Below are 15,075 nucleotides of genomic sequence, written 5' to 3'. Positions count from 1 at the left end.
CATAAATCAACGTTCAATATATGTATGTACCTATTCTACTTATATGAATCAGTAGCTAATTTTTCAATTTCTTATTGCGTTCTCTCGAAATTGGCCTCTATGCTAAAATATCCTGGAACAAATTCATTCGTCATCGATTAAAATTGCTCGTTAAATAATATTTTTAGAATAGCAAATATTACATCATCGTACATCGGTGCATCATTGATCTTAAATTTATCCCTGATGACTACTGAATGAGAGTTCGTAAAGATTACTATGGTTACTGAAATAGGAAATCTCAAAAATATTGTAAACAAATACAGCAATAAATTCTTTCGTGTAATCGAATGTTCTGGAAGAAATCATGATTTATACTCTAAGATAACTTTAACACATGCTCATTAAATATAAAAATAATCAAAATATTTTATAATATTTCAGTTGTCATAAAAAATAAAATATTACAATATACTTAAATACGTTATACACGTTATCTAACGTATTCAGAAGATATAATTTGCATAAAAAGTAAAAATATAAGTATGCATGGATTGGAAAATATATAGAAAACATAATGTAAAACGATGTATTTTGAATTGCGTGAAAAAAATAGAGAATACTCGAACAAACGAGAAGCCGTCTAGTGCTAAGAATAAGCATTGATTGGCTAGGATACGGTTGCTAGTAAATTCGAGTAGAAACTTGACGCAAGAAAATTCGAAACGGTTTGCGTCTGCGCATGCACAGTTCGAAAAATCTCGAAAAGCGCGCCACATCAAATATAAACCCCGGCCGGCAGTATTGCGCAGTCAGTTAAAAACTGCAACTTGAAGTGCAAGGTTCGTAGAACGTTCCGAGCTACTAACGAACGACTTTATACAAAACGAACGATTATTTCTTCCTGTGAGTGGTTTATAAAATAAGGATATCCAACGAGAGGTATGTATTCTAACTTTGTTCAATCTCGTCAAAGTTTTCTAGTAATTCAAGTAATTTTTAGATCGTTTTATCATAAACTTGTTTTCCTTATTCTTATTTCCATAGTCTTAAATTGTATTTATAATTCATTATCCATCCTTACGGAAAAAAGAAAACGGAAGAAAATAAAAGTGAATACCTTTAGAGAGAGAAAATGTAATTTGCAGGAATCAAACGTAACGTTGATATAACGTATTATGGATATGTTTCGTGTATCTAAGAATAGATATTCTTGAAATGCGTAAAAACACGGTGCAATTCGATCGGTATTCCAGCAAGTATATACATACTTACTTTTGACGTGACATGCAATGCTTTATTTCTTGATAGAACAATACGAAGTATTTACGTTTGTATATGCTATTCTAACGTCGTCGTCGATGTTAATCTTTTTTATATCAACGTTACGTTTGATTCGAAATTCGTCGTTATTTTCAATTTCCAAGTTTGTTTTGTACTGAATATTTTTAACCTTCATAATCTTCAACTTTTTTTCAATGAAATTGATTCTGATGGCCACACGTTAGAAATTACGCATTTATCTTGTGCAGATCATTCGCATCGATATGGCACTGGTAACTAGAGATCTTTTCCGCAATTGGTGGAGGGATATGGATCGTTATCATCAAGAATTGGAAGAACACTTCAAACGTCTTAGCACCAGAGACGATTTTTGGAAACTACCACCAATGCCATCCTTCAAGGACTTCTTCCAGCCATGGAGGAACATGATAGAAGATTTGGAACATCAAGTTGGAGGTTCGACCACCGTTGAACGAGATGAAAACAAATATCAAGTGATTGTCGATGTACAGCAATTCGCACCAGAAGAAATCACTGTCAGAACAGACGACAAATCTATTACCATCGAGGGTAAACATGAAGAGAAAAAGGATCAACATGGTTACGTATCAAGACATTTCGTGCGCCGATACGTGTTACCACAAGGATACGATATCGGCCACGTTAAACCGAGTTTGTCGTCCGATGGTATTCTCACTGTCACTGCTCCAAGACTCGCTCTACCAGCACCAGGAGAAAGAATCGTACCAATCGAACGAAGTAACGCGCTAGCAATTAAGGCGTAAATAATAAATGATATTATCATTTTTCTTCTAATCGACACTCGTGTAATACATAGAAATTCATCATGAAACTTCTTCTTTAAGCTTAAAAAAATCGCACATATTGAAACAGTATGTTAAAGACATTTAAATGTAAAATTCAAAGTACAGTATCACCCTAAATATATTCTTTATGTATGCAATGTATTTATATTTATTTGTAATAGGTTATGTATCTAACATCTGATTTATTGTCCTGGTAATCTTGTATAAAAAATAGTTTTAAGGTTTTTCAATGTATTGACACGTTTTTCGTAACTTATAACTGTAAATAGTAAAAATGTCAATATATTGAAATGTACAGGAACCGTGGACATAGAATCTATGAATATGTATGAAATACTATGAAAAAAAGGATCAAAATAAATATCATGAATTGAATTTCTATATGACGGCACCATTATACCGATATGTTTAACTGGTAATTTAACCGCATTATTACGCAATTTAATTAATAATATCTATATTCTATATGATTCAATATTACGAAATTTAATTGTACAATGTCCTGCCAAAAATTTGTTATGGACATTATATTTGTAACTATAGTTTAATATACACTTGTGTACACTATTGTATCCTTAATAAAAGTTTTTTTCAGTAAATAAACGTTAAATATTGAAATGAGAAGATTCTTTATCATTAATCTATAACAATAATATATTTTAATACTATGTTTTAATAGAACAAAAATATTTACAAAGCACACAGTGTATTGCGCAGTGTATTTATCACGACCTCTGTCAGTAAACAGATCTTTTTTGTAACTTTGATGGCGTTAAAAAATTGTATCTTCAAATTTAAATAATTTAAATACCGCGTAATGTACTTTATTATTTATGTACTTTATAATAAGTTCAATTTTTACGAAGGACCTCGATTTTCTTCACTCTCTGAAAATGGTTGTTCATCTTGATCCTGAGGCGGCATTAACCCTTCTAAAATCGTCTCTTCCGGAGGAACCAAACCATGAATATGTCTAGTAGCATGTTCCTCTATATGTGGAATATGTTCGTAAATCTCTTTTTCGACGTCCACTTTGTCTAGTTCAATTTGAATACGTCTTTTAAGTGGTCCTTCTATTGCATCCATTATCTGATACCTATAAAAAGATTATTCCTTTCTGAATAGCATTATGAATCGATGGACAAACACGCTAATCGTATACATAGAAGTGGATAAACATCGAGATCGAACCTTAAAAGGTTTGGTAATATATTAATGCTTGCTTCGATTAAGTAATCGACGGTACCAGCTCCATGCACTCTTGCTTGAATATTACCCAATTCAAGATCAAGACCTTCCATGTTCGGCTTTTGCCGAGTGTCCAGGGGCTGGCTTAATTTTACTTGAGCCCTGAAATATTGTATAGTAAAGGTAACTATACCAGCTCTTGATAAAACACCACCAATCACGCTTATTTCCCAATGAGTCTTTCCTTCAATTTCTTGGGTACCAGCATCGATTGTTGCATACACCTTTAAATGGAAGCAAGCAAACAATACTTATTAGAGATGCACCAACGCCTACAAATTAGATTACAGCAGAACCGAGATAATTACGGATCGTAAATGAAATTAATTAGCAAAGCCTGTTTACGATTTACGATGTACGACGTAATAACTGATGTAATCACGCTAATAAATAGACACATTGTGTTGTGTTTACATAATATATCAACAGGTATCGTTCGTGTCGCGTTATTCAATCCCAACGCAGCTGCGATAGAAAAAGTTTGAAAACTAAACTGTTTTGGAAATTATTAAAGCAAATTATTTACTGTTTTGTTCTGTATGCTTAAAGTAACGTTTCCCATTCGGTAAACGCTTCCCAGGCCAGTGATCCAAGTATGAGTCGACATCACTGTGAATATACCGACGGTCTGGCTATAATCCTTCACCTTGAACGGATCGTAGCCTTTTTCAGATATTTGTCTGCGGATCTCGGTTATTAACATATCGAAGGGCGATATAGAATTCGGGAATTGCTGCGGCAATTGTGAGATTTGTTTGTTAGCCTCGCCCCTAAAATATTTGAAAATTTTGTAACCGTTTTTATCTGTAGTACATAACAATGTCAAATTAGATAATCTTTACCTAGCTTTCGTATTTATTTCCTTCAATATGAAAGGTTTAATACTGTCGAAAATAAAGGTGCCTACAGAATTGATCATGCTTTGAAACACAGAGCCCAGGAAGCCCAAATTCTTGAAATCCATGTCTATCTTTTCAAATGTCAAATCCAAATCGATGTTTTGTGCTTGCAGTTTACCATCGCTGGCCACTTCCAGCCTGCCAAGTCCTTTCACGTACACTCCCGACAATTTCACAGTAAAATTACCAGCCGATCGTGATAGCCAAGAAGAGAGAGTATAGAATCCACGAATGTTCAGGTTTTTCATATTTAAAGTCACTGAAATCTTTTGAAAGCATATCAAGATGAAAATCGATATTAATGCGTTTTTTTTTTAGATTCGATGTAGTTGTAACCATGCAATTATTTTTTATTCGTTCTATAATATTCGTGTGAACCAATTTAGCAAAGATTCTAGGATGGCTCGATCATGCGACGCGACGTATCTGTAATTAGTCACCGATGCGAAACGTTTTACATTACAGTCGTATAATTAGCATGTATTTTTTTCGTAATGACAGACGTTCTTAGACGAAGCGATGGATATCTTTTTAAAGAAGAGTCGACGCATAGATAATTGTTCTTTAAATAACGAATGTTATAGACTAATGTTGTCATTTATTGGCCGCTAGTCGGCACTGAAATAAATTTCCGCTTCAGACTTCCAAAGCTTTCGTTTTCAAGATACTGTAAAATTTGTGAATTCATCGTCGATTACATTGAGCTGCATTATCGGCGGTGTTACAAGTAGTTCGCATGTTTACGACTTTTGCATCGAATACATATATATACATATATATATATATATGTATATATCTAAATAAGCTTGGAAAAAATCTCACTTGCATCAAAGCCAGTTCTGATTCCATGTTTACTATCCGGAATTTTGATAAATCGTAAACATTCATTTGTTTGAAGTTCATAGTATACATAGAAAACGAATGCTTCATATCCGGTACTGGCAAGGGATCGGGTATAGGCACACCAGGTAGACCTATCGGATCTTCTTGCTGATAGTGCTTTACAATCGCGCGAATATGATCCTCGAGTCGCTTCTCGCCAAGCGCTATTTGTGCTGTGGTATCATCTTTTCCTAGAAAGCGTTATCACTCGAAGATTGAGTTAAATAATATGAACAATGATGATTACGATTCGGTATACTAGGAGATTTCATCGATCCTACTAATACTGCGCGTAATAAAGATCATAATTATAAATCATAGATTAACAATCGATTTATCTCATAGTTATAAAACAAGTGAAAACTTCTGTTTCGTAAAATATAAAATCACTTACCAATAGAATTTTGAACATCACATTGGCCTATTGCGATAAAAAAGGAAAAAAGAAGAAATAATTTTGGAAGATGCATTTCCGGTTTTGACATACGATCGAAATGAACGACCATGACGAAAAGTACCGATCAGTATGATGTATAGTAGAAGAGGCCACGCACTCGACTGAGATGCGTCAATGAATTTAGTGAACGATATCTCTCGGGTCATTGAAGGGGCGAGGGTCAACTGCTTTATCTGACCCCCCTTGCCCCCTCCCTTATTCTTGCGTTGTTTCCTCCTTAGCTTCTACATACACTACTTCGACAATATCTGTATATTAACGTATACACAATATGTGCGTTTCATTAATGAAGCAACGCATGCAAATGTACGTTAACAAACTTTGGCTTTTCAGAAAGCTAAGTGCTATATGAAATTATCCGCAAAAATCCTGAGAAAAAGATAAAAATATTTCAAGGTTCTAGTAATAAATACATATTTTATATCTTCTAAATCGATTATTAATTTCATTAGATTTTATGAATCTATGATTTTTTGAACTGTAAATGAATAATTGACGTGAAAACTTATTTTCTTTTTTTGGTGGAGTGCAAATGCTGGTTTAACATGTATGTGTTAAGTTTATGTAAGAAATGACAAAAGTAAAGAAGATAAAAATAAGAAGATAGTGAAACTTGGAACTACTGGTAGTATTAAATAAAATTTATTTGTAATTACGTTTTATATCGTTTATTTCCTTTAATCACATATAATATAAGTAATTATAGTTAGGAGTAATTCCTGTTCACGTTCAAGAAACTTTTCCTTTTAGTTTCAATTCTTAAGTGATTAGTTTAACTGATTTTTGATACTTTGGATCTTAAAGTCTATATATAAAATTGAAATTGAATTTTTCTTTGTTATTTAGTTATTTTATTTGGTGTTTAATAAGTTAAGAACAATCATTTATTATTTATGTTTTACGTCTATTCACTTAAATCGAATCGAATCGAATCGAATCGAATTGAATTGAATTATGAGAGGTACGAAGTTAGTAGACAATAGTCCTTTCTCATACAAGATTGTCCAATAGTATTGGACGGTGTATTAGAGATACACAACGCTACAGTTGGTACGATTTGTCAGTGTTGCACCATTCTTGTAGTTTTGAACAAGTTTGAATTTGTAGAATTTAACGTACTCCAACTATTGTGTGTCATTCTCACTTTTTGTATGTTAATTGCATTTTCTTATCTTTTGATATGAGTGATATCGACGATAAATTAAGTAATCATGAAAGAGGTAAAATTAATGATCAGTGTGGACATTTAATTTTCTCTTTGTACCCTATATCATGTAAATGTCAAATCGAAAGTTGCAACATGAAATTGAATGTTGTAGTAATATTGTTATGGAATACATACCTAGATTTTGATTCTTTATTTAGAAGATAAAGTTTTGCAGGAACGGATATCCGTAAATCGGCAGATGAAATGGATGAACAACGTCATAAAACAGTTGCTTATGAATACCTCTGTCATTTAGAGGAAGCCAAGAAGTAAATATGTTGCCAAGTTTTTAATAAATTGTTATTATTCTGCTTACTTAAGAATGACTAAATATTCCTTATTTAATAGGTGGATGGAAGCATGTCTTAGAGAAACTTTACCACCAACGACTGAATTAGAAGAGAATTTAAGAAACGGAGTGTATTTAGCAAAAGTTGCCCATTTTATGGCACCTGAATCCTTGTCTGTTCATAAAATATATGACTCTGAACAAAAGCGCTATGCAGCAGTTGGTTTACAGTTTAAACATACAGATAATATTAACCACTTTTTAAAGTGCTTAAAATCCATGCAGTTACCACTAGTACATGTTTTTTTTACATAAGATTAAATTATTATTTATAATTATATTTACCTAAAATAATAAGAATAATTTTTTAATAGACTTTTCAGCCAGAAACAACAGATATCTACGATAAAAAAAATATGCCTCGTGCAATATATTGTATTCATGCTCTGAGTACTCATTTGTTTAAACTGGGCAAAGCTCCACAAATTCAAGACTTATATGGAAAAGTGAATTTTACTGGTACTTGTGTGATTCTACTATACTGTGAAAAAATCCATTGATCATGTTATTTTGTTACCATTTCATTCTTTCTAGAGGAAGAAATAAATGCTGTTAGTAAGGAATTAAAGAAATATGGAATTCAAATGCCTTCCTTCCAAAAAATTGGCGGCTTATTAGCAAATAATATGGAGATTGATGCAGCAACACTTCATGCTGCAGTAATAGCAGTCAATCAATCTATTACAGAAAAAGTATGGATGTCACTTTTATTTATAAAGTACTTTAAGTAACAATTTGAATAATTAATGAATGAATATTTCATTTTAAGAATAATGAGAAAATATTAACTGCTCTTCAAAATAAAGTAGTGCAGTTGAACAATATTATGCCTTGCTACTGTAAGGAATACACTGATGCTTTGTTTGAAGCAAAGGAATCTAAAGCACAAGCTATGCTTAATAGAGTAAGCAATGATTCTCCTAATCATAATTTCTTTAGTTATATTTCTAATAAGTATTAATAATATAATTTTAACAGTCTCTTAATGATACTTATGTACCAGATGTATATGATGAATTATTAACTCAAGCAGAAATTCAAGGTCATATTAACTGTGTTAATGGTAAGTTGTAATGAGAATTATTATTTTCTAATTATTATTTTTTGAATTATGTTTCTCTTTCTAACTATGCACATCTTTTTTAGTTCAGTGTACTATGAAAAATATAATTCAGTCTATTCGTTGTAAAAGTAATGATTTTATGGATATATTAAAGACGTCTACATTGTGTTTAAAAGTATGTTTTACCTTGACATTCTTATTAATATATTCGTTTATAATTCTTCTATTATCAGTATTATTTTATTTTTTTCAGAATATCATTCACGAGAACGCACAATTGTATAAAGAACAACTAATGCAATTATTAGAAAGCTCTGAGTGGAACAATATATATTCAGAAAGCAATTATCATCATTGGAAGCAACTATTTCAGAAGGAAATTGATAAAGCAAATGAAACCGCACTTAAATCTCGGAAACGTTAGTATTGCATAACAAAGATTATCTTATTAAATGTAATTGTTATTCCAAATATTTTTCTTAACGTAGGTGAGGATTGTCTAAAGCTTTTAAATCTAATATTACAAAATGGTGTACGAGATGATTTCTATGAAGTTCTAAAAAAACCTGATTTAGGATTGAGAGAAAAAATTGATGATTTTGCATTACCGTTATATTATGAAGAGATGAAAATTGATCGTATTGAATCTCAGGTAAAAATAGAATATATAAGATATAAAATAATGTAAAAAATTTGTATTAATAAAAATAATATTCTTAATAGAACGACCTTTCATATAGCGATATTGTAGCCAGTACGCGTGTTTTATCAACGATTGCAGAAATTAGTAAAGCTGTAGACACGGGAAATCCAGATTTAGTTTATCAAGCATTGACAAATCCAGATTGCCATGTTTCTGTGAGTTTATATTTTTATAATTATAACTGTAATGAGTAATTATTTTTGTGTACATATACATATATATATATACATATCATATCTTAGGAATTAGATCAAGGAAATAAAGTAAAGTATTATAGAGCATTAGCAGCAGTTCGATGTAAAAAGCAGGCAGCTGATGAAGAATGTCCTTTATTAACATATATCGATATTCAAGACTGCATTGATGCTGTCAATCAACAGTGCCAAATTGATGATGAAGGTATATTTTGTGTAAACTGTGTACATCTATGTAAATTATACAATATTTTTAATTTTTTAATGTCTTGACAGTAATACAAGTTCTACGTCAATTAAACTCTGCTGTCGTAGAAAATGACCGAAATGGTATTATAGCTGCTTTAAAAAATTCTGTTTTAAAATTACAAACTTCTGTTTCACCAGAAGATGTATCTCTTTATTTGAAATTATTTAAAAAATGCCTCGAAGAAAAACATATTGATGGTTCTGAATTGTGGCTAGAAGATGTAGAAAATGTAACAAAAGTTGTTAATACAGAATCTTCAAATGTTAAAAATGGTACAATGCATGCATATGTTATTTATTTATTATTATGCTTATAGTGCTTTAATAATATTTTTCGTTTTTTTTGCAGTCTGTAAATTTTTATCAAACATTAATATTGGATTAAAGCAAAATGATATGTCATTTATACTTCAATGCCTTCAAAAATTTGGTATTAAAATACCAGAGGAATATAAAGCAAATTGTTATAAAACCTTATACGATTTAAAAAATATGAAGGTATAATTGTATAGTAAACTATATATTTAATGCAGAATGTAATTTAATAATTTTCTTCCATATTTCAGAGTGAAAAGTACAATTGCGAACTTGTTCGTTATGTTACTCATAAAAATAATGAATCCTATTTAGATTTAAAGAACTACAATTATACTTGGGATCGTCCAAAAAATATGACGGAAACATTTCATATTGATATGGAAGACATAAAAGTATTGTACAACTAAAAGATTTAAGCCATTTAAATCAAAAAAATGTTAAAAGGTATATCTGTTCGTTATTTCCAGGAATTAATAAAAAGCATTACATCAAGAAAACACAAAAAGTGTAAAATAAATAATCAGATAATCTGGTTCCAAGCTTATGCCCGTGGATATTTATTGAGAAAAAAACTTTCTAATAGGTTTACATATTTTTATAATAATGTAGATAAAATTATTCGAATCCAAGCTTGGTGGAGAAGTATAGTACAGCGTAAACAATATATGAAATTACTAGAAGATAAAAAAAAATATAATGAAGAAAAATCTCAAAATACGTCTTTGAAAGTGGAAACTAAATATGCAAACATATTGGATTATTATAGAAAACATGTAAATGATCCATTTCTTTTTTGTTACAACTTTATATATGATGCATTGAGAGTCGAATTAGTTTATTTAATATATTATACTTTTTAGGAAGAAAAAATTATAAAAATACAAGCTTTGTGGCGGAGTCGTGCCGAAAGACATGCTTTCCGTTCATTGTTACATAAGGAAAAACCACCATTTCCCGTAGTTCGTCATTTTTCTGCGATTTTAAATTTTAACGCAGAGGATTATGACAAAGACTTAGAGTTACAAGTATAAGTGTTTAATATTATAACGATAGTTCAATTATTTATATTCTATAGTGAATTTACTGTTACAGAATTTAAAACTCGAAGTTGTGCAAAGTATACGACACAACCAGGTTTTATCCCAACAATTGGATAGTATGGATATAAAAATTGGTTTACTTATACAAAATAGAATTACACTACAAGTAATGTTTAAAATAAAAAAATATATTGAATTTAGACTTGATTAAAAATATATCTACAAGACTATAAATTTTAGGATGTTGTAGCCCATGGAAGGAGCTTAGAAACTCTTGCAAAGCAAAAGCATTCCAACAGAGATCAAAGAAGCTCTTTATCGGATGGTGTTATTTCACACAAAGGCTTAAAATCATTAACTAAAGAAGGTCGAAAAATGTTGGAAGGATATCAACATTTGTTTTATGCACTGCAAACTAATCCAAAATACTTATCAAAACTTTTATTCCTCTTACCTCAAAGTAAAACAAATAAGTTTCTCCAAAATGTGATTTTAACATTGTTTAACTTTGGATCAAATATCAGAGAAGAATATTTGTTATTAAAATTATTTGGGAGTGCATTACAAGAAGAAATCAGGTATAGTGACCATTACATAAAAATATGATATGATGAATATAAGTCAAATGTAAAATAACTAATAATTATAATTTAATATATAGATGTAAATTTCAAAAACCATCTGAAGTCGTTACCGGAAACCCTCTTGTCTTGAAAATGGCAGTAAATTATGCACGGCAATTAAATGGTCAAAGAGCTTTGAGGCAAATTGTTGGACCAATTATTGAAAAAATTTTAGCCGATCGTACATTAAATATAGAAACGAATCCCATTGATATTTATAAGTGCTGGCGAAATCAGTTAGAAATGGAAACAGGAGAAACATCGTAAGTTTAAAGCAAATATGTAAGTCAATGTTGTTTTATAATCATTTGTTTCAACAGGAATTTGCCTTATACGGTAACACAACAACAAGCTTTAGATTATGAGCAAGTACAAATTAGATTAAATAAAGGAATAGAATTATTACAAAGTACTGTTTTAGAATTTTTGACTAAAATAACTGAATCACGAGATTTGATACCATATGGAATGTTATATATGGCTAAAATTTTAAACGACTCCTTAACTGAAAAATTTCCAAATGCTCCAGAAAAAGATATTTTGAAAGTAGTGGGAAATTTGATTTATTATCATTTTATAAATGCAGCTATTGTAGCTCCAGATGCTTTCGATATAATTACATTACCAATTGATAGATCATTATCAAATGATCAACGAAGAAATTTAGCGAGTATTGCAAAAATATTACAATTTGCTGCTTCTAAGAAAGGGGTAATTACATTCATTTTAATAATCATAATCTTTAGAACTAAACAAAAGACACACATTTTATATAAATTTTTGTTTTAGTTTGGTGAAGAGGCCACACATCTAGTTTGTTTGAATCCATTTATAATTGAATGCCATGAAAAGTTTAAAAAATTCTTCCGTTATTGTTGTCAAATTGAAGATCTAGAAGAACATTTTTGTATACACGAATATACGGAAGCCACACTCATTCAGAGACCTGAGATTTATATTTCTTTACAAGTAAACGAACTGTAATAATCACGCAAAAATCGGAAATTTCTCATTATTAATGTTTTTAATTATATTACTTACAGGAAATTTGTGACACTCATTGTCTTATGTTAGAATATCAAGATCAGATAGCATCAGATCCAATGGATTCCTTACATGATTTATTGGATGATTTAGGTCCTGCGCCAACTGTTGCATCTTTACTTGGAATCTGTAAGAAATAATTTATTATCATTCATTTTATTTAATCGAGCCTAATATGTTATATTACAATTATTTATTAGCTGATGTTGCTTGTGAAGCGAATTTAATACGCTTTGGGAAAATGGAAGTATGTCTGGTACTCACGAATAAATTTCAAGTACCAGAAGACGAAGACGCTAGTTTGAACAAGCTCTTCATAAAAACGAAAGAATTATTGGTTTCTGTACTGCAGTTCTTAAAAGGTCAAACATTAGTTAAAGCTCTAGAAGTTCCTGTATGTTCTCCTGTGCAAAAAAACCTACACGACGTAAAATGCTCCAGCTTATCGCCTACTTTAACTACTATTCATAAGAGGTATATAGTATATAGTAATGAAACAAATTATTAATTATTAAACAAAAAAAAAAAATAAAAATTTATTTACAGTTCATCGTTGAATGATTGTAAGCTTCAGTTACGGGCGTATCTTAATAAACTCGAACTTGACGGATGGGTCAGTCGAGACGATGGGTATCAAAATATTATAACTGCAGTGGCCAGAGATCTTTGTAATAAAGGAAAATATCGAATTATTCGGAATAAAGAATTACAGACTTTACGAACAACTAAACAAAGACTGGAAGAAAAATGCAAATATTACCAAGAACAAGTAGAGTACTATAATGAATATATACAACGATGTTTGGAGAATCTACACACGGGCAAAGGGTATGTATATAATTTTTCCTTACATTTCATACTTGTAATGGATACAAATTGTTTACAGATCTTTGCAAGCACTTAAAGCCAGTCAAAAAAATAATCAAGTTAAATTAAGATCTAAGATGACACTGAAATATTCTGCGGCCAAACTACAAGAAAAAGGAGTACTGTTAGAAGTTGATGGACTTCCACAATCGCAGTTTAAAAATGTAATTTTTGAAATAAGTCCAACAGAACATAGTGGTCTTTTCAGCGTGCGTTGTAAATTTATGGGAGTAGAAATGGAAAAGATTGATATCGACATACAAAAATTACTTGAGTTACAGTTTGAGGGTGCACCAATTATGGATATGTTTGGTAAAGCAAAAGTTAATGTAAATTTGCTGTTGTATTTATTAAATCGAAAATTTTATGGTAAAACTTGAAAAGAAGAGAGGATTAAATTATGTTACTTATATAGCTATATTAATATGAAAATTATGCACTTGTGCAATGTCCTCTTGCAATTATGAGCTTTTAAACAAAGATTTGTCACATATTTTCTTATAGTTCGTGAAAGTTTTAGATTTGATTTACAAAATTCACAATTACTGTATAACAATTTTTAAAATATGATTAATATTTGTAAATAGTTATATTTAGAAGAATCTGACTTTTTTAATACAAGATTTCGTGGTATGCATGTATCTGTTATTGTGAATGACCAGTATAACATAACAAGGTATAGAAAAATTTTACGAGATCTTACTAATTTATATATAATGTAAAACTTGCCTGCAATGATTCAATTACTTCTAATTTCATGTAATAAGATATATTTAACAATAATACACAAAGAAGTCTATGGAACAAAAGCTTTTAAATATGATTAGAAATCTTAGAAGAGAGAAATATATATTTTTTAAATTTTATAAAAATAAGTAAACTAACGGTAGTAAATATCACCTACTGCTAAGATAATACTCTTTTTAAATTTATTTGTATAATTAAACCTAATTCCATCGATGTGTACCACTCGTCATTTTGTCCCTCATTTTTATAATGGATGTATCGACTAATTGTATATATATATATCTTATACGAATATAAATATTTTTACGTTGCACCGTTAAAATAAGATAAGGCATATTCTCAGAAATTTTTTAATGAGAGCAATAGGTTGTCTATTATTATCAATATGTTTTATAATGCTATACATGTAATTTATATCATCCTTTAAATATTAGACAACCTAGTGTTCTTGTGCATTTTATAAAATCTAAAATCAAATCGTTTGAACACAAATTTTGACATTTCTATCATATGCGTGTTAGAGATACAATAAATTCCATTTTATAAAATATACTACATAAAGGCCTGTTTAGTGGATATTGGCAAAAAAGCCTGCACATTTAAACTGAAAAATATAAAACAAACTAAAAAATCATACATCAATATAGCTTTTGTATAGAGTTGGTTATATATTGTGTTAAATCTTTGCATACTATGAGCTTGCATATTTTGTTATCAAATATCATCGAAGCGTATCTAAAATAAAACAAAATATCAAGAACAGTTGTTGAAGCATAAATGTTTTTGCTTTTATTACGTTTTTGTTTTGTTACAGAGTATATGAGAGCAATTTGATTTTTGATATTATTACATTAAAATACATGTACGTGCGTGTAAGAAAATTTCGAATTTTAAATTTGATATCTGTAGAACAAAAGTTTATTTTATCTCATATAGGTCATATTATACATACATATTATCTAGATATAGTATGCAAGCTTGTATCGTGTACTTGGTAATATGTTAGTACAGAACTTTTTCCGCTTGTAATTATAAGACATTAGTAATTACAAAACGTAGAGTAAACCATCCGCATTTATCTCACGCGCATTGTAT

At 30.1% G+C, this 15,075-nt stretch overlaps 3 protein-coding genes across 4 annotated transcripts; 2 read left to right on the top strand and 1 right to left on the bottom strand.

Moving 5' to 3' along the window:
* The first annotated feature begins 575 nt into the window (after positions 1–575).
* Positions 576–2,481, top strand: LOC100746747 (protein lethal(2)essential for life). Its single transcript, XM_003491969.4, has 2 exons — positions 576–921; positions 1,512–2,481. The coding sequence occupies exon 2, from the start codon at positions 1,527–1,529 to the stop codon at positions 2,046–2,048; it is 522 nt and encodes a 173-aa protein (XP_003492017.1). The 5' UTR covers positions 576–921; positions 1,512–1,526; the 3' UTR covers positions 2,049–2,481.
* Positions 2,097–5,701, bottom strand: LOC100746627. The gene is made up of 6 exons (XM_012389621.3): positions 5,514–5,701; positions 5,060–5,310; positions 4,181–4,503; positions 3,865–4,108; positions 3,282–3,562; positions 2,097–3,186 (listed from the first exon to the last, which is right to left on the bottom strand). The coding sequence occupies exons 1-6, from the start codon at positions 5,623–5,625 to the stop codon at positions 2,949–2,951; spliced, it is 1,449 nt and encodes a 482-aa protein (XP_012245044.1). The 5' UTR covers positions 5,626–5,701; the 3' UTR covers positions 2,097–2,948.
* Positions 5,702–6,654: 953 nt separating this feature from the next.
* Positions 6,655–15,074, top strand: LOC100750164 (ras GTPase-activating-like protein IQGAP1). 2 transcript variants are annotated; one of them, XM_012389566.3, is made up of 26 exons: positions 6,655–6,796; positions 6,959–7,052; positions 7,132–7,366; positions 7,447–7,591; positions 7,667–7,824; positions 7,902–8,036; positions 8,111–8,195; positions 8,279–8,370; positions 8,449–8,614; positions 8,684–8,847; positions 8,919–9,053; positions 9,141–9,297; positions 9,369–9,614; positions 9,691–9,839; positions 9,908–10,051; positions 10,127–10,432; positions 10,520–10,684; positions 10,752–10,865; positions 10,940–11,277; positions 11,361–11,585; positions 11,643–12,033; positions 12,112–12,291; positions 12,366–12,495; positions 12,567–12,840; positions 12,913–13,194; positions 13,253–15,074. In XM_012389566.3, the coding sequence occupies exons 1-26, from the start codon at positions 6,757–6,759 to the stop codon at positions 13,611–13,613; spliced, it is 4,911 nt and encodes a 1,636-aa protein (XP_012244989.1). In that variant the 5' UTR covers positions 6,655–6,756; the 3' UTR covers positions 13,614–15,074. The 2 variants fall into 2 exon arrangements, with proteins under 2 accessions (XP_012244989.1, XP_033178490.1); XM_033322599.1 differs by lacking the exons at positions 6,655–6,796; positions 6,959–7,052; positions 7,132–7,366; ... (2 more) ...; positions 7,902–8,036; positions 8,279–8,370 and having other exon boundaries at positions 8,135–8,195.
* Position 15,075: the final 1 nt, after the last annotated feature.

The sequence above is a fragment of the Bombus impatiens genome, unplaced genomic scaffold (genome assembly GCF_000188095.3).
Source record: "Bombus impatiens unplaced genomic scaffold, BIMP_2.2 scf_0647, whole genome shotgun sequence".
In the NCBI taxonomy this organism is placed as follows: Eukaryota; Metazoa; Arthropoda; class Insecta; order Hymenoptera; family Apidae; genus Bombus; species Bombus impatiens.
The sequence above is the reverse complement of the archived record's forward strand: the minus strand, read 5'-3'. Positions and strand labels throughout refer to the sequence as shown.